General features: G+C 45.5%; 1 protein-coding gene across 1 annotated transcript in view; it reads right to left on the bottom strand.

Annotated features, from left to right (window-relative positions):
* Positions 1-10,240: 10,240 nt before the first annotated feature.
* The window catches only part of LOC138570298 (fatty acyl-CoA hydrolase precursor, medium chain-like), a 373,857-nt gene continuing 357,886 nt past the window's right edge, over positions 10,241-26,211 (bottom strand). Inside the window, exon 13 of the mRNA XM_069649072.1 lies at positions 10,241-10,474. Within this exon, the coding sequence (XP_069505173.1) occupies positions 10,297-10,474 (178 nt within the window). The 3' untranslated portion in view covers positions 10,241-10,296. The remainder of the gene's footprint in view (positions 10,475-26,211) is intronic.

The raw sequence follows: 26,211 nt of genomic DNA, 5'->3' as shown, positions 1-26,211 counted from the left end.
AACGTGCTGCATATAGATCAGAGCAAGTAGTCAATGTGCATATAGATCAGAGCAAGTAGTCAATCTGCTTCAAAGAGATCGGGCCTACACTGAATGTGCTGCATATAGATCGGAGCAAGTAGTCAATGTGCTTCAAAGGGATCAGACCAACATTCAACATGTTGCATATAGATCAGAGAAAGTAGTCAATGTGTATGTAGATCAGAACAAGTAGTCAATGTGCTTCAAAGGGATCAGGCCAACACTCAACGTGCTGCATATAGATAAGAGCGAGTAGTCAATGTGCGTCAGAGGTATCAGGCCAACACTCAATGTGCTGCATATAGATCAGAGCAAGTAGTCACTGTGCTTAAAGGAATCAGGCCAACACTCAACGTGCTGCATATAGATCGGCGCAAGTAGTCAATGTGCATCAAGGGGATCAGGCCAACACTCAACGTGCTGCATATAGATCAGAGAAAGTAGTCAATGTGCATATAGATCAGAGCAAGTAGTCAATGTGCTTCAAAGAGATCAGGCCAAAACTAAACGTGCTGCATATAGATCGGAGCAAGTAGTGAATGTGCTTCAAAGGGATCAGGCCAACACTCAACATGCTGCATATAGATCAGAGCAAGTAGTCAATGTGATTATAGATCAGAGCAAGTAGTCAATGTGCTTCAAATGGATCAGGCCCACACTCAGGGTGCTGCATATTGATCAGAGCAAGTAGTCAATGTGCTTCAAAGGGATCAGGCCAACACTCAAAGTGCTGCATATAGATCAGAGCAAATAGTGAAAGTGCTTCAAAGGGATCAGGCCAACGCTCAACGTGCTGCATATCGATCAGAGCAAGTAGTCAATGTGCTTCAAAGGGATCAGGCCAACACACAACGTGCTTCACGATAGATCAGAGCAAGTAGTCTATATGCTTGAAAGGAATCAGGCCAGCACTCAATGTGCTGCATATAGATCAGAGCAAGTATTCAAAGTGCTTCAAAGGGATCAGGCCAAGACTCAACGTGCAGCATATAGATCGAGCAAGTAGTCAATGTGCTAAAACGGAATCAGGCCAATGCTCAACATGCTGCATATAGATCAGAGCAAGTAGTTAAAGTGCTTCAAAGGGATCAGGCCAACACTCAGGGTACTGCATATAGATTAGAGCAAGTAGTCAATGTGCTTCAAAGGGATCAGGCCAACACTCAATGTTCTGCATATAGATAAGAGCAAGTAGTCAATGTGCTTCAAAGAGATCAGGCCAACACTCAACATGCTGCATATAGATCAGAGCAAGTAGTCAATGTGCTTCAAAGGGACGAGGCCAACACTCAACGTGCTGCATATAGATCAGAACAATTAGTCAATGTGCTTCAAAGGGATCAGGCCAACACCCAACGTGCTGCATATAGATCAGAGCAAGTAGTCAATGTGCTTCAAAGGGATCAGGCCAACATTCAATGTGCTGCAGATAGATCAGATCAAGTAGTCAATGTGCATATAGATCAGCGCAAGTAGTCAATGTGCTTCAAAGAGATCAGGTCAACACTCAAGGTTCTGTATATAGATCAGAGCAAGTAGTCAATGTGCTTCAAAGGGATCAGGGCAACACTCAACATGCAGCATATAGATCAGAGCAAGTAGTCAATGTGATTCAAAGAGATCAGGCCAACGGTCAACATGCTGCATATGGATCAGAGCAAGTAGTCAATGTGCATATAGATCAGAGAAAGTAGTGAAAGTGCTTCAAAGGGATCAGGCCAACACTCAACATGCTGCATATAGATCAGAGCAAGTGGTTAATGTGCTTCAAAGGGACCAGGCCAACACTCAACATGCAGCATATAGATCAGAGCAAGTAGTTAATGTGCTTGAAAGAGACCAAGCCAACACTCAACGTGCTGCATATAGATCAGAACAAGTAGTCAATGTGTGTCAGAGGTATCAGGGCAACACTAAATGTGCTGCATATAGATCAGAGCAAGTAGTCAATGTGCTTCAAAGGGATTAGGCCAACACTCAACATGCTGCATATAGATCGGAGCAAGTAGTCAATGTGCTTCAAAGGGATCAGGCCAACACTCAATGTGCTGCATATAGATAAGAGCAAGTATTCAATGTGCTTCAAAGAGATCAGGCCAACACTCAATGTGCTGCATATAGATAAGAGCAAGTAGTCAATGTGCTTCAAAGGGATTAGGCCAACACTCAACATGCTGCATATAGATCAGAGCAAGTAGTCAATGTGCTCCAAAGGGATCAGGCCAACACTCAACATGCTGCATATAGATCAGAGCAAGTAGTCAATGTGCTTCAAAGGGATCAGGACAACACTCAACATGCTGCATATAGATCAGAGCAAGTAGTCAATGTGCTTCAAAGGGATCAGGCCATCACTCAACTTGCTGCATATAGATCAGAGCAAGTAGTTAATGTGCTTCAAAGGGACCAGGCCAACACTCAATGTGAAGCATATAGATGAGAGCAAGTAGTCAATGTGCATCAGAGGGATAAGACCAACACTCAACGTGCTACATATATATCAGAGCTAAAAGACAATGTCCTTCAAATGGATCAGGCCAACACTCAACATGCTACAAATAGGTCAGAGCAAGTAGTCAATGTGCTTCAAAGAGACCAGGCCAACACTCAACGTGCTGCATATAGATCAGAGCAAGTAGTCAATGTGCTTGAAAGTGACCAGGCCAACACTCAATGTGCTACATATAGATCAGAGCAAGTAGTCAATGTGCATCAGAGGGATAAGACCAACACTCAACGTGCTGCATATAGATCAGAGCAAGTAGTCAATGTGCTTCAAAGGGATCTGGCCAACACTCAACGTGCTGCATATAGATCAGAGCAAGTAGTCAATGTGCATATAGATCAGAGCAAGTAGTCAATCTGCTTCAAAGAGATCGGGCCTACACTGAATGTGCTGCATATAGATCGGAGCAAGTAGTCAATGTGCTTCAAAGGGATCAGACCAACATTCAACATGTTGCATATAGATCAGAGAAAGTAGTCAATGTGTATGTAGATCAGAACAAGTAGTCAATGTGCTTCAAAGGGATCAGGCCAACACTCAACGTGCTGCATATAGATAAGAGCGAGTAGTCAATGTGCGTCAGAGGTATCAGGCCAACACTCAATGTGCTGCATATAGATCAGAGCAAGTAGTCACTGTGCTTAAAGGAATCAGGCCAACACTCAACGTGCTGCATATAGATCGGCGCAAGTAGTCAATGTGCTTCAAAGGGATCAGGCCAACACTCAACGTGCTGCATATAGATCAGAGCAAGTAGTCAATGTGCATATAGATCAGAGCAAGTAGTCAATGTGCTTCAAAGAGATCAGGCCAAAACTAAACGTGCTGCATATAGATCGGAGCAAGTAGTGAATGTGCTTCAAAGGGATCAGGCCAACACTCAACATGCTGCATATAGATCAGAGCAAGTAGTCAATGTGATTATAGATCAGAGCAAGTAGTCAATGTTCTTCAAATGGATCAGGCCCACACTCAGGGTGCTGCATATTGATCAGAGCAAGTAGTCAATGTGCTTCAAAGGGATCAGGCCAACACTCAAAGTGCTACATATAGATCAGAGCAAATAGTGAAAGTGCTTCAAAGGGATCAGGCCAACACTCAACGTGCTGCATATCGATCAGAGCAAGTAGTCAATGTGCTTCAAAGGGATCAGGCCAACACACAACGTGCTTCACGATAGATCAGAGCAAGTAGTCTATATGCTTGAAAGGAATCAGGCCAGCACTCAATGTGCTGCATATAGATCAGAGCAAGTAGCCAAAGTGCTTCAAAGGGATCAGGCCAAGACTCAACGTGCAGCATATAGATCAAGCAAGTAGTCAATGTGCTAAAACGGAATCAGGCCAACGCTCAACATGCTGCATATAGATCAGAGCAAGTAGTTAAAGTGCTTCAAAGGGATCAGGCCAACACTCAGTGTACTGCATATAGATTAGAGCAAGTAGTCAATGTGCTTCATAGGGATCAGGCCAACACTCAATGTTCTGCATATAGATAAGAGCAAGTAGTCAATGTGCTTCAAAGAGATCAGGCCAACACTCAACATGCTGCATATAGATCAGAGCAAGTAGTCAATGTGCTTCAAAGGGACGAGGCCAACACTCAACGTGCTGCATATAGATCGGAACAATTAGTCAATGTGCTTCAAAGGGATCAGGCCAACACCCAACGTGCTGCATATAGATCAGAGCAAGTAGTCAATGTGCTTCAAAGGGATCAGGCCAACATTCAATGTGCTGCAGATAGATCAGATCAAGTAGTCAATGTGCATATAGATCAGCGCAAGTAGTCAATGTGCTTCAAAGAGATCAGGTCAACACTCAAGGTTCTGTATATAGATCAGAGCAAGTAGTCAATGTGCTTCAAAGGGATCAGGGCAACACTCAACATGCAGCATATAGATCAGAGCAAGTAGTCAATGTGATTCAAAGAGATCAGACCAACGGTCAACATGCTGCATATGGATCAGAGCAAGTAGTCAATGTGCATATAGATCAGAGAAAGTAGTGAAAGTGCTTCAAAGGGATCAGGCCAACACTCAACATGCTGCATATAGATCAGAGCAAGTGGTTAATGTGCTTCAAAGGGACCAGGCCAACACTCAACATGCAGCATATAGATCAGAGCAAGTAGTTAATGTGCTTGAAAGAGACCAAGCCAACACTCAACGTGCTGCATATAGATCAGAACAAGTAGTCAATGTGTGTCAGAGGTATCAGGGCAACACTAAATGTGCTGCATATAGATCAGAGCAAGTAGTCAATGTGCTTCAAAGGGATTAGGCCAACACTCAACATGCTGCATATAGATCGGAGCAAGTAGTCAATGTGCTTCAAAGGGATCAGGCCAACACTCAATGTGCTGCATATAGATAAGAGCAAGTATTCAATGTGCTTCAAAGAGATCAGGCCAACACTCAATGTGCTGCATATAGATAAGAGCAAGTAGTCAATGTGCTTCAAAGGGATTAGGCCAACACTCAACATGCTGCATATAGATCAGAGCAAGTAGTCAATGTGCTCCAAAGGGATCAGGCCAACACTCAACATGCTGCATATAGATCAGAGCAAGTAGCCAATGTGCTTCAAAGGGATCAGGACAACACTCAACATGCTGCATATAGATCAGAGCAAGTAGTCAATGTGCTTCAAAGGGATCAGGCCATCACTCAACTTGCTGCATATAGATCAGAGCAAGTAGTCAATGTGCTTCAAAGGGACCAGGCCAACACTCAATGTGAAGCATATAGATGAGAGCAAGTAGTCAATGTGCATCAGAGGGATAAGACCAACACTCAACGTGCTACATATATATCAGAGCTAAAAGACAATGTCCTTCAAATGGATCAGGCCAACACTCAACATGCTACAAATAGGTCAGAGCAAGTAGTCAATGTGCTTCAAAGAGACCAGGCCAACACTCAACGTGCTGCATATAGATCAGAGCAAGTAGTCAATGTGCTTGAAAGTGACCAGGCCAACACTCAATGTGCTACATATAGATCAGAGCAAGTAGTCAATGTGCATCAGAGGGATAAGACCAACACTCAACGTGCTGCATATAGATCAGAGCAAGTAGTCAATGTGCTTCAAAGGGATCTGGCCAACACTCAACGTGCTGCATATAGATCAGAGCAAGTAGTCAATGTGCATATAGATCAGAGCAAGTAGTCAATCTGCTTCAAAGAGATCGGGCCTACACTGAATGTGCTGCATATAGATCGGAGCAAGTAGTCAATGTGCTTCAAAGGGATCAGACCAACATTCAACATGTTGCATATAGATCAGAGAAAGTAGTCAATGTGTATGTAGATCAGAACAAGTAGTCAATGTGCTTCAAAGGGATCAGGCCAACACTCAACCTGCTGCATATAGATCAGAACAAGTAGTTAATGTGCTTCAAAGGGACCAGGCCAACACTCAACGTGCTGCATATAGATCAGAGCAAGTAGTCAATGTGCTTCAAAGGGATCAGGCCAACACTCAACATGCTGAATATAGATCAGAGCAAGTAGTCAATGTGCTTCAAAGGGACCAGGCCAACACTCAACGTGCTGCATATATATCAGAGCAAGTAGTCAATGTGCTTCAAAGGGATCAGGCCAACACTCAATGTGCTGCATGTAGATCATAGCAAGTAATCAATGTGCTTCAAAGGGATCGGGCCAACACTCAGTGTGCTGGATATCGATCAGAGCAAGTAGTCAATGTGCTTCAAAGGGATAAGACCAACACTCAACGTGCTGCATATAGATCAGAGCAAGTAGTCAATGTGCTTCAGAGAGATCAGACCAACACTCAACATGCTGCATATAGATCAGAGCAAGTAGTCAATGTGCATATAGATCAGAGCAAGTAGTCAATGTGCTTCAAAGGGATCAGGCCAACACTCAACGTGCTGCATATAGATCAGAACAAGTAGTTAATGTGCTTCAAAGGGACCAGGCCAACACTCAACGTGCTGCATATAGATCAGAGCAAGTAGTCAATGTGCTTCAAAGGGATCAGGCCAACACTCAACATGCTGCATATAGATCAGAGCAAGTAGTCAATGTGCTTCAATGGGACCAGGCCAACACTCAACGTGCTGCATATAGATCAGAGCAAGTAGTTAATGTGCTTGAAAGAGACCAGGCCAACACTCAGTGTGCAGCATATAGATCAGAGAAAGTAGTCAATGTGCTTTAAAGGAATCAGGCCAACACTCAATGTGCTGCATATAGATCAGAGCAAGTAGTCAATGTGCATATAGATCAGAGCAAGTAGTCAATGTGCTTCAAAGGGACCAGGCCAACACTCAACGTGCTGCATATAGATCAGAGCAAGTAGTCAATGTGCTTCAAAGGGATCAGGCCAACACTCAATGTGCTGCATATAGATCATAGCAAGTAGTCAATGTGCTTCGAAGGGATCAGGCCAACCCTCAACATGCTGCATATAGATCAGAGCAAGTAGTCGTGCTTCAAAGGGATCAGGCCAACACTCAACGTGCTGCATATAGATCAGAGCAAGTAGTTAATGTGCTTCAAAGGGACCAGGCCAACACTCAACGTGCTGCATATAGATCAGAGCAAGTAGTCAATGTGCTTCAAAGGGATCAGGCCAACACTCAACATGCTGCATATAGATCAGAGCAAGTAGTCAATGTGCTTCAAAGGGACCAGGCCAACACTCAACGTGCTGCATATAGATCAGAGCAAGTAGTTAATGTGCTTGAAAGAGACCAGGCCAACACTCAGTGTGCAGCATATAGATCAGAGAAAGTAGTCAATGTGCTTCAAAGGGATCAGACCAACACTCAATGTGCTGCATATAGATCATAGCAAGTAGTCAATGTGCTTCGAAGGGATCAGGCCAACACTCAACATGCTGCATATAGATCAGAGCAAGTAGTCGTGCTTAAAAGGGATCAGGCCAACACTCAACGTGCTGCATATAGATCAGAGCAAGTAGTTAATGTGCTTCAAAGGGACCAGGCCAACACTCAACGTGCTGCATATAGATCAGTGCAAGTAGTTAATGTGCTTCAAAGGGATCAGGCCAACACTCAATATGCTGCATATAGATCAGAGCAAGTAGTCAATGTGCTTCAAAGGGACCAGGCCAACACTCAACGTGCTGCATACAGATCAGAGCAAGTAGTTAATGTGCTTCAAAGGGACCAGGCCAACACTCAAGGTGCTGCATATAGATCATAGCAAGTAGTCAATGTGCGTCAGAGTTATCAGACCAACACTCAATGTGCTGCATATAGATCAGAGCAAGTAGTCAATGTGCATATAGATCAGAGCAAGTAGTTAATGTGCTTCAAAGGGACCAGGCCAACACTCAACGTGCTGCATATAGATCAGAGCAAGTAGTCAATGTGCATATAGATCAGAGCAAGTAGTCAATGTGCTTCAAAGGGATCAGGCCAACACTCAACGTGCTGCATATAGATCAGAACAAGTAGTTAATGTGCTTCAAAGGGACCAGGCCAACACTCAACGTGCTGCATATAGATCAGAGCAAGTAGTCAATGTGCATATAGATCAGAGCAAGTAGTCAATGTGCTTCAAAGGGATAAGACCAACACTCAACATGCTGCATATAGATCAGAGCAAGTAGTCAATGTGCTTCAGAGAGATCAGACCAACACTCAACATGCTGCATATAGATCAGAGCAAGTAGTCAATGTGCATATAGATCAGAGCAAGTAGTCAATGTGCTTCAAAGGGATCAGGCCAACACTCAACGTGCTGCATATAGATCAGAACAAGTAGTTAATGTGCTTCAAAGGGACCAGGCCAACACTCAACGTGCTGCATATAGATCAGAGCAAGTAGTCAATGTGCTTCAAAGGGATCAGGCCAACACTCAACATGCTGCATATAGATCAGAGCAAGTAGTCAGTGTGCTTCAAAGGGACCAGGCCAACACTCAACGTGCTGCATATAGATCAGAGCAAGTAGTTAATGTGCTTGAAAGAGACCAGGCCAACACTCAGTGTGCAGCATATAGATCAGAGAAAGTAGTCAATGTGCTTCAAAGGGATCAGGCCAACACTCAATGTGCTGCATATAGATCAGAGAAAGTAGTCAATGTGCATATAGATCAGAGCAAGTAGTCAATGTGCTTCAAAGGGATCAGGCCAACACTCAATGTGCTGCATATAGATCAGAACAAGTAGTTAATGTGCTTCGAAGGGACCAGGCCAACACTCAACGTGCTGCATACAGATCAGAGCAAGTAGTTAATGTGCTTCAAAGGGACCAGGCCAACACTCAACGTGCTGCATATAGATCAGAGCAAGTAGTTGATGTGCTTCAAAGGGATCAGGCCAACACTCAATATGCTGCATATAGATCAGAGCAAGTAGTCAATGTGCTTCAAAGGGACCAGGCCAACACTCAACATGCTGCATACAGATCAGAGCAAGTAGTTAATGTGCTTCAAAGGAACCAGGCCAACACTACAGGTGCAGCATATAGATCATAGCAAGTAGTCAATGTGCGTCAGAGTTATCAGACCAACACTCAATGTGCTGCATATAGATCAGAGCAAGTAGTCAATGTGCTTCAAAGAGATCAGGCCAACACTCAACGTGCTGCATATAGATCAGAGCAAGTAGTCATTGTGCATATAGATCAGAGCAGGTAGTCAATGTGCTTCAAAGGGATCAGGCCAACACTAAACATGCTGCATATAGATCAGAGCAAGTAGTTAATGTGCTTCAAAGGGACCAGGCCAACACTCAACGTGCTGCATATAGATAAGAGCAAGTAGTCAATGTGCTTCAAAGAGATCAGGCCAACACTGAACGTGCTGCATATAGATAAGAGCAAGTAGTCAATGTGCTTCAAAGAGATCAGGCCAACACTGAACGTGCTGCATATAGATAAGAGCAAGTAATGAATGTGCTTCAATGGGATCAGGCCAACACTCAACGTGCTGCATATAGATAAGAGCGAGTAGTCAATGTGCGTCAGAGGTATCAGGCCAACACTCAATGTGCTGCTTATAGATCAGAGAAAGTAGTCAATGTGCTTCAAAGGGATCAGGCCAACACTCAACATGCTGCTTATAGATCAGAGCAAGTAGTCAATGTGCTTCAAAGGGATCAGGCCAACACTCAACGTGCTGCATATAGATCAGAGCAAGTAGTGAATGTGCTTCAAAGGGACCAGGCCAACACTCAACATGCTGCATATAGATCAGAGCAAGTAGTCAGTGTGCTTCAAAGGGATCAGGCCTGACACTAAATATGAAACAAAGGGAGCAGGCCTGATAGTGAACATGCTTCAAAGGGATCAGGCCTTTTATTCAATGTACTTAAAAAGGGATCAGGTTGGATACTCAATGTTCTTCAAATGAATCAGAGTGATACTCAATGTGCTACTGAGTGCATACTCGTTCAGGTTCCACCTCGATCAATCGGGTAACTCATTTAATCCAGGAGGTTAGGCATCCGTCCTCAAGATTGGCACCACTTGGATACCACTCCTGAGACTCTTGCTTCAGTGCAAAGCCAACATCTGCCATCCATCAAGCAGACAAACACTTTAAAGTGGTCAAAAGGAGAAATGTTATGAACACCATGAAACTAAATATAGTCTGTGCTGCTATATTTGCTGAAGACCCTGGTGGCTCACTCTTTTTCGTTCATTTTTCAAGCATATTTTGCAGCATTTTTACAGGTAGAAACACAATAAAAACATACAAAAATAGTCCAAAGTAGTTTGTAATAGCTTTTAATGCATGTTTCATAATATCACTTTTCACATTTCCGAGTTATGCACCCTTCCTCTGTTTCTTGATTTCTTCAATTTTTTTAGGGAGGGTTTGGGTCCAGAAGGTCACCCTTTGATCTTTCAGCTTGCTTGCCACCTTCATTTGCAGGTTGATCTCTAGATATTCCTCAGTGAGGCCGTAGAGGGGCCACTCGCACAGACCGGCACCGTTGGGGTTACTGTAAAGAAGAACAGATCCCAGGGTCATCAAAGTGAAACAATATTACACAGCACTAAGAGAGTACCCACATGGCAGATGTCAAGCTTTACAAGACCCACCTACATGCCATTACAGTCACCTTTCAGGGAGACCCTGCATTGGGCCGCTGGCTCTCCGTAGGTCCTGCATTAAAATTCACAGTCACATTTCAGGAGAGACCTGCAGTAAACTTCCTTCCTAGAGACATGTGGTAAGGTAGGCATTGCAGAGGAAACTGAACCTGAAGGTCTTTGAGACCCATATTGAGGTAAGTAACTTATTCCTTCCTAGAGGCATGTGATAAGGTTGGGATTGCAGAGGAAGCTGACCCTGAGGGTCTTTTAGAACTATGTTGAGGTAAGTAACTTATTCCTTCCTAGGGATATGTGGTTAGAGACATGTGGTGAGGTAGGCATTGCAGACGAAACAGACCCCGAAGGTATTTGAGACCCATATTGAGGTACGTAACATTCCTTCCTAGAGACATGTGGTAAGGTAGGCATTGCAGACGAAACTGACCCTGAAGGTCTTAAGACCCATGCTGAAGTAACCTATTCCTCCCTAGAGACATGTGGTAAGGTAGGCATTGCAAAGGAAACTGACCCTGCAGGTATTTGAGGGCCATATTGAGGGAAGTAACATATTCATCCCTTGATGCACGGGGCAAGTAAAGGAGGCATTGCAGAGGAAACTGACCCTGAAGTTCTTTGAGATCCATGTTGAGGTACAAACATATTCCTTCCTAGAGACATGTGGTGAGGTGGGCATTGCAGAGGAAACAGACCCTGAAGGTATTTGAGATCCATCTTGAGGTAAATAACATTCCTTCCTAGAGACATGTGGTAAGGGAGGCACTGCAGGGGAAAATGACCCCTGAAGGTCTTTGAGATCCACATTGAGGTAAGTAGCTCATTCCTTCGAAGGGACATGTGATAAGGTAGGCATTGCAGAGGAAACTGACCCTGAAGTTCTTTGCGATCCATGTTGAGGTAAGTAACTTATTCCTTCCTAGATACATGTGGTAAGGCAAACATTGCATAGGAAACTGACCCTGAAGGTCTTTGAGACCCATACTGAGGTAACTTATTCCTTCCTACAGACATGTGGTAAGGTGGGCATTGCAGACGAAACTGACACTGAAGGTCTTAAGACCCACACTGAATTAACCTATTCCTTCCTAGAGACATGTGGTAAGGTAGGCATTGCAGAGGAAACTGACCCTAAAGGTATTTGGGGGCCATATTGAGGGAAGCAACGCATTCCTCCCTTGATGCACGGGGCAAGTAAAGGAGGCATTGCAGAGGAAATTGACCCTGAAGTTCGTTGAGATCCATATTGAGGTATTTAAATTATTAATTCCTAGAGACATGTGGTAAGGGAGGCATTGCAGAGGAAACTGACCCTGAAGGTCTTTGAGACCCATGTTGAGGTGAGTAACTTATTCCTTCCTAGATACATGTGGTAAGGGAGGCATTGGAGAGGAAACTGACCCTGAAGGACTTTGAGACCCATCTTATGATGATATGACATATGTAATACACCTATACACAAGTGTTTCAAGGCACGACGAGACAAGGGAGGGGAACAAAGGCAGGACAGACAATGATCCTAAAAGGCCAGGTGTCATTCAGATCACGCAAATGCGCGGGAAGGGGGCTGGGACAGTGCAGTACATGGGAAAGATGATAACAATAAGTAAGTAAACGGCCAGCATGTGGCAAGTGCATGGATAAGTGCAGATAACAGGTATGAAGGGCTGGGAGGGGGACTGTAGGGATACAGAAACAGTCCCCAAGTGCGGGGGTTGCCAGGTGGGCAGTGCAGGTGTGTGATGCTGGCGGGGTAAAGGACCTGAGATATTAGGTTGAGATATTTAACTTATTGATTCCTAGAGACATGTGGTAAAATGAGCATTGCAGAGGAAGCTGACTCTGAAGGTCTTTGAGAGCCATGTCGAGGTAAGTAACTTAGTCTTTTATGGAGCCATGTGGTAAGGTATAGATTGCAGAGGAAACTGACCCTGGAGGCCTTTGAGAGCCATTTTGAGGTACAAACTTATTCCTTTCTAGAGACATGTGATGGGGTATGCATTACAGAGGAAAAAGACTCTGAAGGTCTTTGAGATCCATGTTGAGTTAAGTAACTTATTCCTTCCTAGAGACATGTGGTAAGGTAAGCATTGCAGAAGAAAACTTACCCTGAAGCTCTTTGAGACCCATGTTGAGGTAAGCAACTCATTTATTCCAAGGGACATGTGGTAAAGTAGGCATTGAAGTGGAAATTGACCCTGAAGGTCTTTGAGATCCATGTTGAGGTATTCAACTTATACCTTCCTAGAAACATGTGGTAAGGTAGGCATTGCAGAGGAAGCTGACCCTGAAGTTCTTTGAGATCCATGTTGAGGTATTTAACTCATTCATTCCTTGAGACATATGGTAAGGTGGGCACTGCAGAGCAAGCTGACACTGAAGGTCTTTAAGACCCATGCCGAGGTAACTTATTCCTTCCAAGAGACATGTGGTAAGGTAGGCATTGCAGTGGAAACTGACCCTGAAGGTATTTGAGGGCCATGCTGAGGTAACTCATTCCTTCCTAGTGACATGTGATAGGGTAGGCATTGCTAAGGAAACTGACCCTGAAGGTATTTGAGTGCCATGTTGAGGTAAGTAATGTATACCTTCCTAGATGCACGGGGTAAGTAAAGGGGGCATTGCAGAGGAAACTAACCCTGAAGGTTTTTCAAATCAATGTTGAGGTAAGTAACATATTCCTTCCTAGATACATGTGGTAAGCAACGCAGCGCAGAGGAGACTGATCATGAAAGTCTTTCACACTCATGTGGAGGTAAGTAACGTATTCCTCCCTAGATACATGTGGTAAGCAACGCAGCCCAGAGGAGACTGATCATGAAAGTCTTTCACACTCATGTGGAGGTAAGTAACGTATTCCTTCCTAGAGACATGTGGTAAGGTAGGCGTTGCAGAGGAAACTGACCCTGAAGATCTTTGAGATCCATGTTGAGGTATTTAACTTATTCCTTCCTAGTGACACATGGTAAGGTAGGCATTGCAGAGGAAACTGACAATGAAGGCCTTTGAGATCCATGTTGAGGTAAGTAACTTATTCCTTCCTAGAGACATGTGGTAAGGTAGGCATTGCAGAGGAAACTGACCATGAAGGTCTTTGAGAGCCATGTTGAGGTAAGTAACTTATTCCTTCCTAGAGACAAGTGGTAAGGTAGGCATTGCAGAGGAAACTGACCCTGAATGTCTTTGTGACCCATATTGAGCACTAATTAACTTATTCCTTCCTAGAGACATGTGGTACGGTTGGGATTGCAGAGGAAACTGACCCTGAGGGTCTTTTAGACCTATGTTGAGGTAAGTAACGTATTCTTTCCTAGCGACATGTGCTAAGGTAGGCATTGCAGAGGAAACTGACCCTGAAGGCCTTTGAGATCCACCTTGAGGTAACTGATTCCTTCCTAGGGACATGTGGTAAAGTAGGCATTGCAGAGGAAACTGACTCTGTGGGTCTTTGATAGCCATGTTGAGGTACAAACGTATTCCTTCCTAGAGACATGAGGTGAGGTAGACATTGCAGAAGAAACAGACCCTGAAGGTATTTGAGATCCATGTTGAGGTACATAACATTCCTTCCTAGAGACATGTGGAAGGGAGGCACTGCAGAGGAAACTGACCCTGAAGGTATTTGAGGGCCATGGTGAGGTAACTTATTCCTTCCTAGTGACATGTTATAGGGTAGGCGTTGCAGAGGAAACTGACCCTGAAGATCTTTGAGATCCATGTTGAGGTATGTAACTTATTCCTTCCTAGAGACACGTGGTAAGGTAGGCATTTCTGAGGAAACTAACCCTGAAGGTATTTGAGGGCAATACTGAGGTAGCTTATTCCTTCCTAGTGACATGTGATAGGGTAGGCATTGCTAAGGAAACTGACCCTGAAAGTATTTGAGTGCCATGTTGAGGTAAGTAACTTATTCCTTCTTAGAGACATGTGGTAAGGTAGGCATTGCAGAAGAAACAGACCCTGAAGGTATTTGAGATCCATGTTGAGGTACATAACATTCCTGCCTAGAGACATGTGGAAGTGAGGCACTGCAGAGGAAACTGACCCCGGAAGGTCTTTGAGATCCATATTGAGGTATTTAACTTATTCATTCCTAGAGACATGTGGTAAGGTAGGCATTGCAGAGGAAACTGACCCTGAAGTTCTTTGAGACCCATTTGGAGGAAACTTATTCCTTCCTAGAGACATGTGGTAAGGTAGGCATTGCTGAGGAAACTGACCCTGAAGGTATTTGAGGGCAATACTGAGGTAGTTTATTCCTTCCTAGTGACGTGTGATACGGTAGGCATTGCTAAGGAAACTGACCCTGAAGGTATTTGAGTGCCATGTTGAGGTAAGTAATGTATACCTTCCTAGATGCACGGGGTAAGTAAAGGAGGCATTGCAGAGGAATCTGACCCTGAAGGTCTTTCAGACTGAGGTTGAGGTAACTTATTCCTTCTTATATTCATGTGGTAAGCAAGGCATTGCAGAGGAGACTGATCATGAAAGTCTTTCACACTCATGTGGAGGTAAGTAACGTATCCCGTCCTATAGACATGTGTTAAGGTAGGTGTTGCAGAGGAAACTGACCCTGAAGATCTTTGAGATCCATGTTGAGGTATGTAACATATTCCTTCCTAGAGACACATGGTAAGGTAGGCATTGCAGAGGAACCTGACACTGAAGGCCTTTGAGATCCATGTTGAGGTAAGTAACTTATTCCTCCCTAGTTCCATGTGGTAAGGCAGGGTAGGCATTGCAGAGGAAACTGACCCTGAAGGTCTTTGAGACCCATATTGAGGTAAGTAACTTATTCCTTCCTAGAGACATGTGGTAAGGTTGGGATTGCAGAGGAAACTGACCCTGAGGGTCTTTTAGACCTATGTTGATAAGTAACTTATTCTTTCCTAGAGACATGTGCTAAGGTAGGCATTGCAGAGGAAACTGACCCTGAAGGCCTTTGAGGTCCACGTTGAGGTAAGTAACTTATTCCTTCCTAGACATGTGGTAAAGTAGGCGTTGCAGAGGAAACTGACCCTGAGGGTCTTTGGCAGTCATTTTGAGGTACAAACGTATTCCTTTCTAGAGATATGAGGTGAGGTAGACATTGCAGAAGAAACAGACCCTGAAGGTAATTGAGATCCATGTTGAGGTACACAACATTCCCTCCTAGAGACATGTGGCAAGGGAGGCACTGCAGAGGAAACTGCCCCATGAAGGTCTTTGAGATCCATGTTGAGGTTTTTAACTTATTCATTCCTAGAGACATACGGTAAGGTAGGCATTGCAGAGGAAACTGTCCCTGAAGGTCTTTGAGACCCATGTGGAGGTAACTTTTTCCTTCCTAGAGACATGTGGTAAGGTAGGCATTGCAGACGAAACTGACCCTGAAGGTCTTAAGACCCATGCTGAAGTAACTTATTCCTTCCTAGAGACATGTGGTAAGGTAGGCATTGCAGAGGAAACTGACCATGAAGGTATGTGAGGGCCATATTGAGGGAAGTAACGTATTCCTCCCTTGATGCACGGGGCAAGTAAAGGAGGCATTGCAGAGGAAACTGACCCTGAAGTTCTTTGAAATCCATGTGGAGGTACAAACATATTCCTTCCTAGAGACATGTGGTGAGGTGGGCATTGCAGAGGAAACAAACCCTGAAGGTATTTGAGATCCATCTTGAGGTAAATAACTTTCCTTCCTAGAGACATGTGGTAAAGGAGGCACTGCAGGGGAAAATTACCCCTGAAGGTCTTTGAGATCCACGTTGAGGTAAGTAACTCATTCATACGAAGAGACATGTGGTAAGGTAGGCATTGCAGAGGAAACTGACCATGAACTTCTTTGCGATCCATGTTGAGGTAAGTAACTTATTCCTTCCTAGAGACATGAGGTAAGGGAGGCATTGCAGAGGAAACTGACCCTGAAGGTTTTTGAGGGCCATGCTGAGGTAACTTATTTCTTCCTAGAGACATGTGATAGGTTCGGCATTGCTAAGGAAACTGACCCTGAAGGTATGTGAGTGCCATGTTGAGGCAAGTAATGTATACCTTCATAGATGCACGGGGCAAGTAAAGGAGGCATTGCAGAGGAATCTGTCCCTGAAGGTCTTTCAGACTGAGGTTGAGGTAAGTAACTTATTCCTTCCAAGAGACATGTGGTAAGGTAAGCGTTGCAGAGGAAACTGACACTGAAGGCCTTTGAGATCCATTTTGAGGTAAGTAACGTATTCCTCCCTAGTTCCATGTGGTAAGGCAGGGTAGGAATTGCAGAGGAAACTGACCCTGAAGGTCTTTGAGAGCCATATTGAGGTAAGTAACTTATTCCTTCCTAGAGACATGTGGTAAGGTAGTCATTGCAGAGGAAACTGACCCTGAAGGTCTTTGAGACCCATATCGAGGTAAGTAACTTATTCCTTCCTAGAGACATGTGGTAAGGTTGGCATTGCAGAGGAAAGTAACCCTGAAGGTCTTTGAGAGCCATGTTGAGGAACTTGATGGAGAGAAGTGTTGGCTTGGAAACTAGGTCTCTGGTGAAGGTAAGAAAGTTGCTAAAATTGAAGCCTCTAACGAGGGGCATTGTGGGTACTTTTAAGCATGGAGCTTACCCTGTTGGGCGCTCCATTCGTTCCCTTGGAATTGAATCCTCCTACTGCGCCTAATCCAACAGCGAATCATATGCCTAGGGTTATTGGTGAGTAGTCTGGGATCCTTGACATCAAAGGCTTTTCCCAGGATAGTGGGCAATGAAAGAGGCAGGTCAACTCTAAAGCTAGGTCTCTGCCGACAGGGCATTGGCCAGCTCAAGCAACAAATTTACCTGCAGCATTGATGAACGCCTGCACGCTCAAAGATGGCGGAAGGAATCGTAGAAGTCCCTTAATAAAGAAGTGGCAATATTGGCTTCATTGAAAGAGGCACACCAGAATCCTCAGGCAATGACTGCACGTGCAGGCATCAGTCCCTCGCTCAAGGTCTCTGAGAATGCACTCAGTCATCCATAACATATTTACTGGCACTTTTGACGGTAAAAGTAAATGCAGCCCCGTAACAAAATGCTACTGTTGGTCAAGGCCATGAAAAGGTGATTGTGGGGGACATTGTTCCAGGCCCTCCTTTGAATGGCATATATTTCTGCATGACTTGGGTTGACGCACATTGAATTGGAGGGCTCTGTCAGAGAGACCAGGTACATGTACACACTCCTTAACATTGAATGGGAGGGCTCTGTCAGCGAGACCAGGCACATGTACACAATCCTCAACATTGAATGGGAGGGCTCGGTCAGAGAGACCAGGTACACATACACAATCCTCAACATTGAATGGGAGGGCTCTGTCAGAGAGACCAGGTACACGTACACAATCCTCAACATTGAATGGGAGGGCTCTGTCAGGGAGACCAGGTACATGTACACAATTCTCAACATTGAATGGGAGGGCTCTGTCAGCGAGACCAGGTACACAATCCTCAATATTGAATGGGAGGGCTCTGTCAGAGAGACGAAGTACACGTTCACAATCCTCCACATTGAATGGGAAGGCTCTGTCAGAGAGACCAGGTACACGTACACAATCATCAATATTGAATGGGAGAGCTTGGTCAGAGAGACCAGGTACACATACACAATCATCAACATTGAATGGGAGGGCTCTGTCAGAGAGACCAAGTACACGTACACAGTCCTCAACATTGAATGGGAGGGCTCTGTCAGAGAGACCAGGTACACGTACACAATCCTCAATATTGAATGGGAGGGCTCTGGCAGAGAGACCAGGTACATGTAAACAATCCTCAACATTGAATGGGAGGGCTCTGTCAGAGAGACCAGGTACATGTACACAATCCTCAAAAATGAATGGGAGGGCTCCGTCAGAGAGACCAGGTACACGTACACAATCCTCAACATTGAATGGGAGGGCTCTGTCAGCGAGACCAGGTACACGTACACAATCCTCAACATTGAATGGGAGGGCTCTGTCAGAGAGACCAGGTACACATACACAATCCTCAACATTGAATGGGAGGGCTCTGTCAGAGAGAAAAGGTACACATACACAATCCAAACATTGAACGGGAGGGCTCTGTCAGAGAGACGAAGTACATGTTCACAATCCTCCACATTGAATGGGAGGACTCTGTCAGAGAGACGAAGTACACGTACACAATCCTCAATATTGAATGGGAGGGCTCGGTCAGATAGACCAGGTACATGTACACAATCCTCAACATTGAATAGGAGGGCTCTGTCAGAGAGACCAGGTACACGTACACAATCCTCAACATTGAATTGGAGGACCCTGTCAGCGAGACCAGGCACACGTACACAATTCTCAACATTGAATGGGAGGGCTCTGTCAGAGAGACAAAGTACGTGTACACAATCCTCAACATTGAATGGGAGGGCTCTGTCAGAGAGACCAGGTACATGTACACAATCCTCAACATTGAATGGGAGGGCTCTGTCAGAGAGACGAAGTACACATACACAATCCTCAATATTGAATGGGAGGGCTCTGATAGAGAGACCAGGTACACGTACACAATCCTCAACATTGAATGGGAGGGCTCTGATAGAGAGACCAGGTACATGTACACAATCCTCAACATTGAATAGGAGGTCTCAGTGAGAGAGACCAGGTACATGTACATAATCCTCAACATTGAAGGGGAGGGCTTGGTCAGAGAGACCAGGTACATGTACACAATCCTCAATATTGAATGAGAGGGCTCGGTCAGAGAGACCAGGTACATGTACACAATCCTCAACATTGAAAGGGAGGGGTCGGTCAGAGAGACCAGGTACACATACACAATCCTCAACATTGAATGGGAGGGCTCTGTCAGAGAGACGAAGTACACATACATAATCCTCTACATTGAATGGGAGGGCTCTGTCAGAGAGACGAAGTACACATACATAATCCTCTACATTGAATGGGAGGGCTCTGTCAGAGAGACCAGGTACACGTACACAATCCTCAACATTGATTGGGAGAGCTCGGTCAGAGAGATCAGGTACACGTACACAATCCGCAACATTGAATGGGAGGGCTATTTCAGAGAGACCAGGTACACGTACACAATCCTCAACATTGAATGGGAGGGCTCTGTCAGAGAGACCAGGTACACGTACACAATCCTCAATATTGAATGAGAGGGCTCGGTCAGAGAGACCAGGTACATGTACACAATCCTCAATATTGAATGAGAGGGCTCGGTCAGAGAGACCAGGTACATGCACACAATCCTCAACATTGAAAGGGAGGGGTCGGTCAGAGAGACCAGGTACACATACACAATCCTCGACATTGAATGGGAGGGCTCTGTCAGAGAGACGAAGTACACATACATAATCCTCTACATTGAATGGGAGGGCTCTGTCAGAGAGACGAAGTACACATACATAATCCTCTACATTGAATTGGAGGGCTCTGTCAGAGAGACCAGGTACACGTACACAATCCTCAACATTGATTGGGAGAGCTCGGTCAGAGAGACCAGGTACACGTAAACAATCCTCAACATTGAATGGCAGGGCTCGGTCAGAGAGACGAAGTACACATACATAATCCTCTACATTGAATTGGAGGGCTCTGTCAGAGAGACCAGGTACACGTACACAATCCTCAACATTGATTGGGAGAGCTCGGTCAGAGAGATCAGGTACACGTACACAATCCTCAACATTGAATGGGAGGGCTATTTCAGAGAGACCAGGTACACGTACACAATCCTCAACATTGAATGGGAGGGCTATTTCAGAGAGACCAGGTACACGTACACAATCCTCAACATTGAATGGGAGGGCTCTGTCAGAGAGACCAGGTACACGTACACAATCCTCAATATTGAAAGGGAGGGCTCTGACAGAGAGACCAGGTACACGTAAACAATCCTCAACATTGAATGGGAGGGCTCGGTCAGAGAGACCAGGTAGACGTACACAATCCTCAACATTGAATGGGAGGGCTCTGTCAGCGAGACTAGGTACACGTACACAATCCTCAACATTGAGTGCGAGGTCTCTGTCAGAGAGACCAGGTACACGCACACATTCCTCAACATGAATGGGAGGGCTCTGTACGAGAGACCAGGTACATTTAAGCAATCCTCAACATTGAATGGGAGGGCTCTGTCAGAGAGACCAGGTACACGTACACAATACTCAACATTGATTGGGAGAGCTTTGTCAGAGAGACCAGGTACACGTACACAATCCTCAACATTGAATGGGAGGGCTCTGTCAGAGAGACCAGGTACACATACACAATCCTCAGTATTGAAAGGGAGGGCTCTGACAGAGAGACCAGGTACACGTAAACAATCCTCAACATTGAATAGGAGGGCTCTGTCAGAGAGACCAGGTACACGTACACAATCCTCAACAATGAATGGGAGGGCTCGGTCAGGGAGACCAGGTACACGTACACAATCATATACATTGAATGGGAGGGCTCTGTCAGAGAGACGAAGTACACATACATAATCCTCTACATTGAATTGGAGGGCTCTGTCAGAGAGACCAGGTACACGTACACAATCCTCAACATTGATTGGGAGAGCTCGGTCAGAGAGATCAGGTACACGTACACAATCCTCAACATTGAATGGGAGGGCTATTTCAGAGAGACCAGGTACACGTACACAATCCTCAACATTGAATGGGAGGGCTCTGTCAGAGAGACCAGGTACACGTACACAATCCTCAATATTGAAAGGGAGGGCTCTGACAGAGAGACCAGGTACACGTAAACAATCCTCAACATTGAATGGGAGGGCTCGGTCAGAGAGACCAGGTAGACGTACACAATCCTCAACATTGAATGGGAGAGCTCTGTCAGCGAGACTAGGTACACGTACATCATCCTCAACATTGAGTGCGAGGTCTCTGTCAGAGAGACCAGGTACACGCACACATTCCTCAACATGAATGGGAGGGCTCTGTACGAGAGACCAGGTACATTTAAGCAATCCGCAACATTGAATGGGAGGGCTCTGTCAGAGAGACCAGGTACACGTACACAATACTCAACATTGATTGGGAGAGCTTTGTCAGAGAGACCAGGTACACGTACACAATCCTCAACATTGAATGGGAGGGCTCTGTCAGAGAGACCAGGTACACATACACAATCCTCAGTATTGAATGGGAGGGCTCTGACAGAGAGACCAGGTACACGTAAACAATCCTCAACATTGAATAGGAGGGCTCTGTCAGAGAGACCAGGTACACGTACACAATCCTCAACAATGAATGGAGGGCTCGGTCAGGGAGACCAGGTACACGTACACAATCCTCAACATTGAATGGGAGGGCTCTGATAGAGAGACCAGGTACATGTACACAATCCTCAACATTGAATGGGAAGGCTTCATCAGAGAGAAAGTACATGTACTCAATCCTCAACATTGAACGGGAGGGCTCTGTCAAAGAGATGAAGTACACATACACAATCCTCAATATTGAATGGGAGGGCACGGTCAGAGAGACCAGGTACATGTACACAATCCTCAACATTGAATGAGAGGGCTCGGTCAGAGAGACCAGGTACATGTACACAATCCTCAACATTGAAAGGGAGGGCTCGGTCAGAGAGACCAGGTACATTTAAGCAATCCTCTACATTGAATGGGAGGGCTCTGTCAGAGAGACCAGGTACACGTACACAATCCTCAACATTGATTGGGAGAGCTCGGTCAGAGAGACCAGGTACACGTACACAATCCTCAACATTGAATGGGAGGGCTCTGTCAGAGAGACCAGGTACACGTACACAATCCTCAACATTGAATGGGAGGGCTCTGTCAGAGAGACGAAGTACACATACATAATCCTCTACATTGAATGGGAGGGCTCTGTCAGAGAGACCAGGTACACGTACACAATCCTCAACATTGATTGGGATAGCTCGGTCAGAGAGACCAGGTACACGTACACAATCCTCAACATTGAATGGGAGGGCTCTGTCAGAGAGACCAGGTACATGTACACAATCCTCAACATTGAATGGGAGGGCTCTGTCAGAGAGACCAGGTACACATACACAATCCTCAATATTGAATGGGAGGGCTCTGACAGAGAGACCAGGTACACGTAAACAATCCTCAACATTGAATGGGAGGGCTCGGTCAGAGAGACCAGGTAGACGTACACAATCCTCAACATTGAATGGGAGGGCTCTGTCAGCTAGACTAGGTACACGTACACAATCCTCAACATTGAATGCGAGGTCTCTGTCAGAGAGACCAGGTACACGCACACATTCCTCAACATTGAATGGGAGGGCTCTGTACGAGAGACCAGGTACATTTAAGCAATCCTCAACATTGAATGGGAGGGCTCTGTCAGAGAGATCAGGTACACGTACACAATACTCAACATTGATTGGGAGAGCTTTGTCAGAGAGACCAGGTACACGTACACAATCCTCAACATTGAATGGGAGGGCTCTGTCAGAGAGACCAGGTACACATACACAATCCTCAATATTGAATGGGAGGGCTCTCACAGAGAGACCAGGTACACGTAAACAATCCTCAACATTGAATAGGAGGGCTCTGTCAGAGAGACCAGGTACACATACACAATCCTCAACATTGAATGGGAGGGCTCTGTCAGAGAGACCAGTTACATTTACGCAATCCTCAACATTGAATGGGAGTGCTCTGTCAGAGAGACCAGTTACATTTACGCAATCCTCAACATTATATGGGAGTGCTCTGTCAGAGAGACCAGGTACACGTACACAATCCTCAAAATTGATTGGGAGAGCTTGGTCAGAGAGACCAGGTACACGTACACAATCCTCAACATTGAATGGGAGGGCTCTGTTAGAGACACCAGGTACACGTAAACAATCCTCAAAACTGAATAGGAGGGCTCTGTCAGAGACACCAGGTACACGTACACAATCCTCAACAATGAATGGTAGGGCTCGGTCAGGGAGACCAGGTACACGTACACAATCCTCAACATTGAATGGGATGGCACTGTCAGCGAGACCAGGTACATGAACACAATCCTCAACATTGAATGGGAGGGCTCTGTCAGAGAGACCAGGTAAACATACACAATCCTCAACATTGAATGGGAGGGCTCTGTCAGAGAGACCAGTTACATTTACGCAATCCTCAACATTGAATGGGAGTGCTCTGTCAGAGAGACCAGGTATACGTACACAATCCACAACATTGATTGGGAGAGCTTGGTCAGAGAGACCAGGTACACGTACACAATCCTCAACATTGAATGGGAGGGCTCTGTCAGAGAGACCAGGTACACATACACAATCCTCAACATTGAATGGGAGGGCTCTGTCAGAGAGACCAGGTACACGTACACAATCCTCAATATTGAATGGGAGGGCTCTGACAGAGAGACCAGGTACACGTAAACAATCCTCAACATTGAATGGGAGGGCTCTGTCAGAGAGACCAGGTACATGTACACAATCCTCTACAATGAATGGGAGGGCTCGGTCAGAGAGACCAGGTACACGTACACAATCCTCAACATTGAATGGGAGGGCTCTGTCAGCGATACCAGGTACACGTACACAATCCTCAACATTGAATGGGAGGGCTCTGTCAGAGAGACCAGGTACATGTATACAATCCTCAACATTGAATGGGAGCGCTCAGTCAGAGAGACTAGGTACATTTACGCAATCCTCAACATTGAATGGGAGGGCTCTGTCAGAGAGATCAGGTACACGTACACAATCCTCAACATTGAATGGGAGGTCGATGTTCGAGAGACCAGGCACACATACACAATCATCAACATTGAATTGGAGGGCCCTGTCAGTGAGACCAGGCACACATACACAATCCTCAACATTGAATGGGAGGGCTCTGTCAGCGAGACCAGGTACACGTACACAATCCTCAGCATTGAATGGGAGCGCTCTGTCAGAGAGACGAAGTACATGTACACAATCCTCAACATTGAATGAGAGGGCTCTGCCAGAGAGACCAGGTACACATACTCAATCCTCAACATTGAATGGGAGGGCTCTGTCAGAGAGACGAAGTACACGTACACAATCCTCAACATTGAATGGGAGGGCTCTGTCAGAGAGACCAGGTACACGTACACAATCCTCAACATTGAATGGGAGGGCTCCATCAGAGAGACAAAGAACATGTACACAATCCTCAACATTGAATGGGAGGGCTCTGTCAGAGAGACGAAGTACACGTACACAATCCTCAATATTGAATGGGAGGGCTCGGTCAGATAGACCAGGTACATGTACACAATCTAGATTCAGGAACGCTGTGGGTGATTTCATGATTTGGCTGGAGGAGCAGGGGCTGGCGTATGACATGAGCCATCTCCCTAAAAATAATTCAGTAGCCATGGTTAAAACCAGCGTCAAGCGCAGAAGGTGGCAGCCATTTCTAGCAACACAAAGCAGTGCAGTGGCTGGTGATTAATAAAGCATAATGCCCTTTGGAATTGAATGTGGAAGTCGCACACACCGCTTACACAAGCTGCTGGAAGAAGCTCCAAAAGCCAACGGCAACAGAGAGTCCTTCAGATGTCTTAAGGCGCCCCTCCCCCCCCCCCATCCCGCATATAAACCTGCTATTCTGGAAAGAAGCCAGAGAGGCTGCAAGGCTCAAGGCCCGGGCACATGTGGACATGGCAGTTGCCCTCAAAGATCAGCGCGGGCTTTGGGAGCTGGTTGCTAGAGGCAAGAGAGAGGGCAACACTCCTGCTGGTGTTGAAGCAAATATCAAATCCAGCCAATCATTGGGGCACTTTACTAAACTGTGTATTGGCGAGAAGCTCACTAGAGGCCAAGGCAGGCCGTACCTCGCCCAATACTTCTTCTTTGCTACTCACTGAACTGAACAGACGCTGAAGCTTAGTGCCACAGTGGGACCATCGAGAACACATGAGAGCTGGGAAAGGCTAGCTTGGTACCAATTCTAAAAACTGGATAAATACAGAATTCTTTCATGTCGCCTCATTTATAGGTTCATCAGGTGAGCTGTTCGGCCAATGGAAATCGGTGTATAACAGGATTCTAGAGTGGATCGCGTATATATTAGCTAATGTACCATAGGGCTTCTTTGAGGGACTGTGACCTGGAACACGTGATCAGTCTCCTGCTAACTATTACAGCCTTCATGGTTGCTCCACTGGGCTTTACTTGCCATTAATGGCCCAGTGCCATGAGCTGACACAAGTGCCTTCTGCGAGGGCTCAGGTCCATTGCCATCCAGTAAGTCCCAATCGAGGGGCCTTTGACGCTATTAGCACCCCAGTCAGAAATATGAGGTGCTATGACCTGTTTTTTAAACAGAAACCAGCTTCACTCACACGACCTGCTCAGACTTCCCTTAAACAAGACTATGATCAAACAATGTCCTCTGGAAATACTGAAGGGAGCTATGGGAGAGCTTGACACAAGTCTATTCACCATCTGCATGGTGTTAAGGGAGTTTTCCTAAAGTCCTACTGGCAGTAAGACTTTAGTAAGCTATCCCAGTGGTTTGTAGATCCCCAACTCTTAGTGTCAGTCTGTACTAGCTCAGGACCTTGGTAGAGTGGCAGAGCAGTCAGGCTTATCTTAAGGAAGATGTGATCTGTAGGTAAGTACTCTGAATCTTAGCTAGACAGGCACAACCAAGAAGCACT

This window comes from Ambystoma mexicanum, chromosome 2q (genome assembly GCF_040938575.1).
Source record: "Ambystoma mexicanum isolate Mex_15411 chromosome 2q, UKY_AmexF1_1, whole genome shotgun sequence".
Lineage (NCBI taxonomy): Eukaryota > Metazoa > Chordata > Amphibia > Caudata > Ambystomatidae > Ambystoma > Ambystoma mexicanum.
Note: the sequence above shows the minus strand (reverse complement) of the source record. Positions and strands in the feature narration are given on the sequence as shown.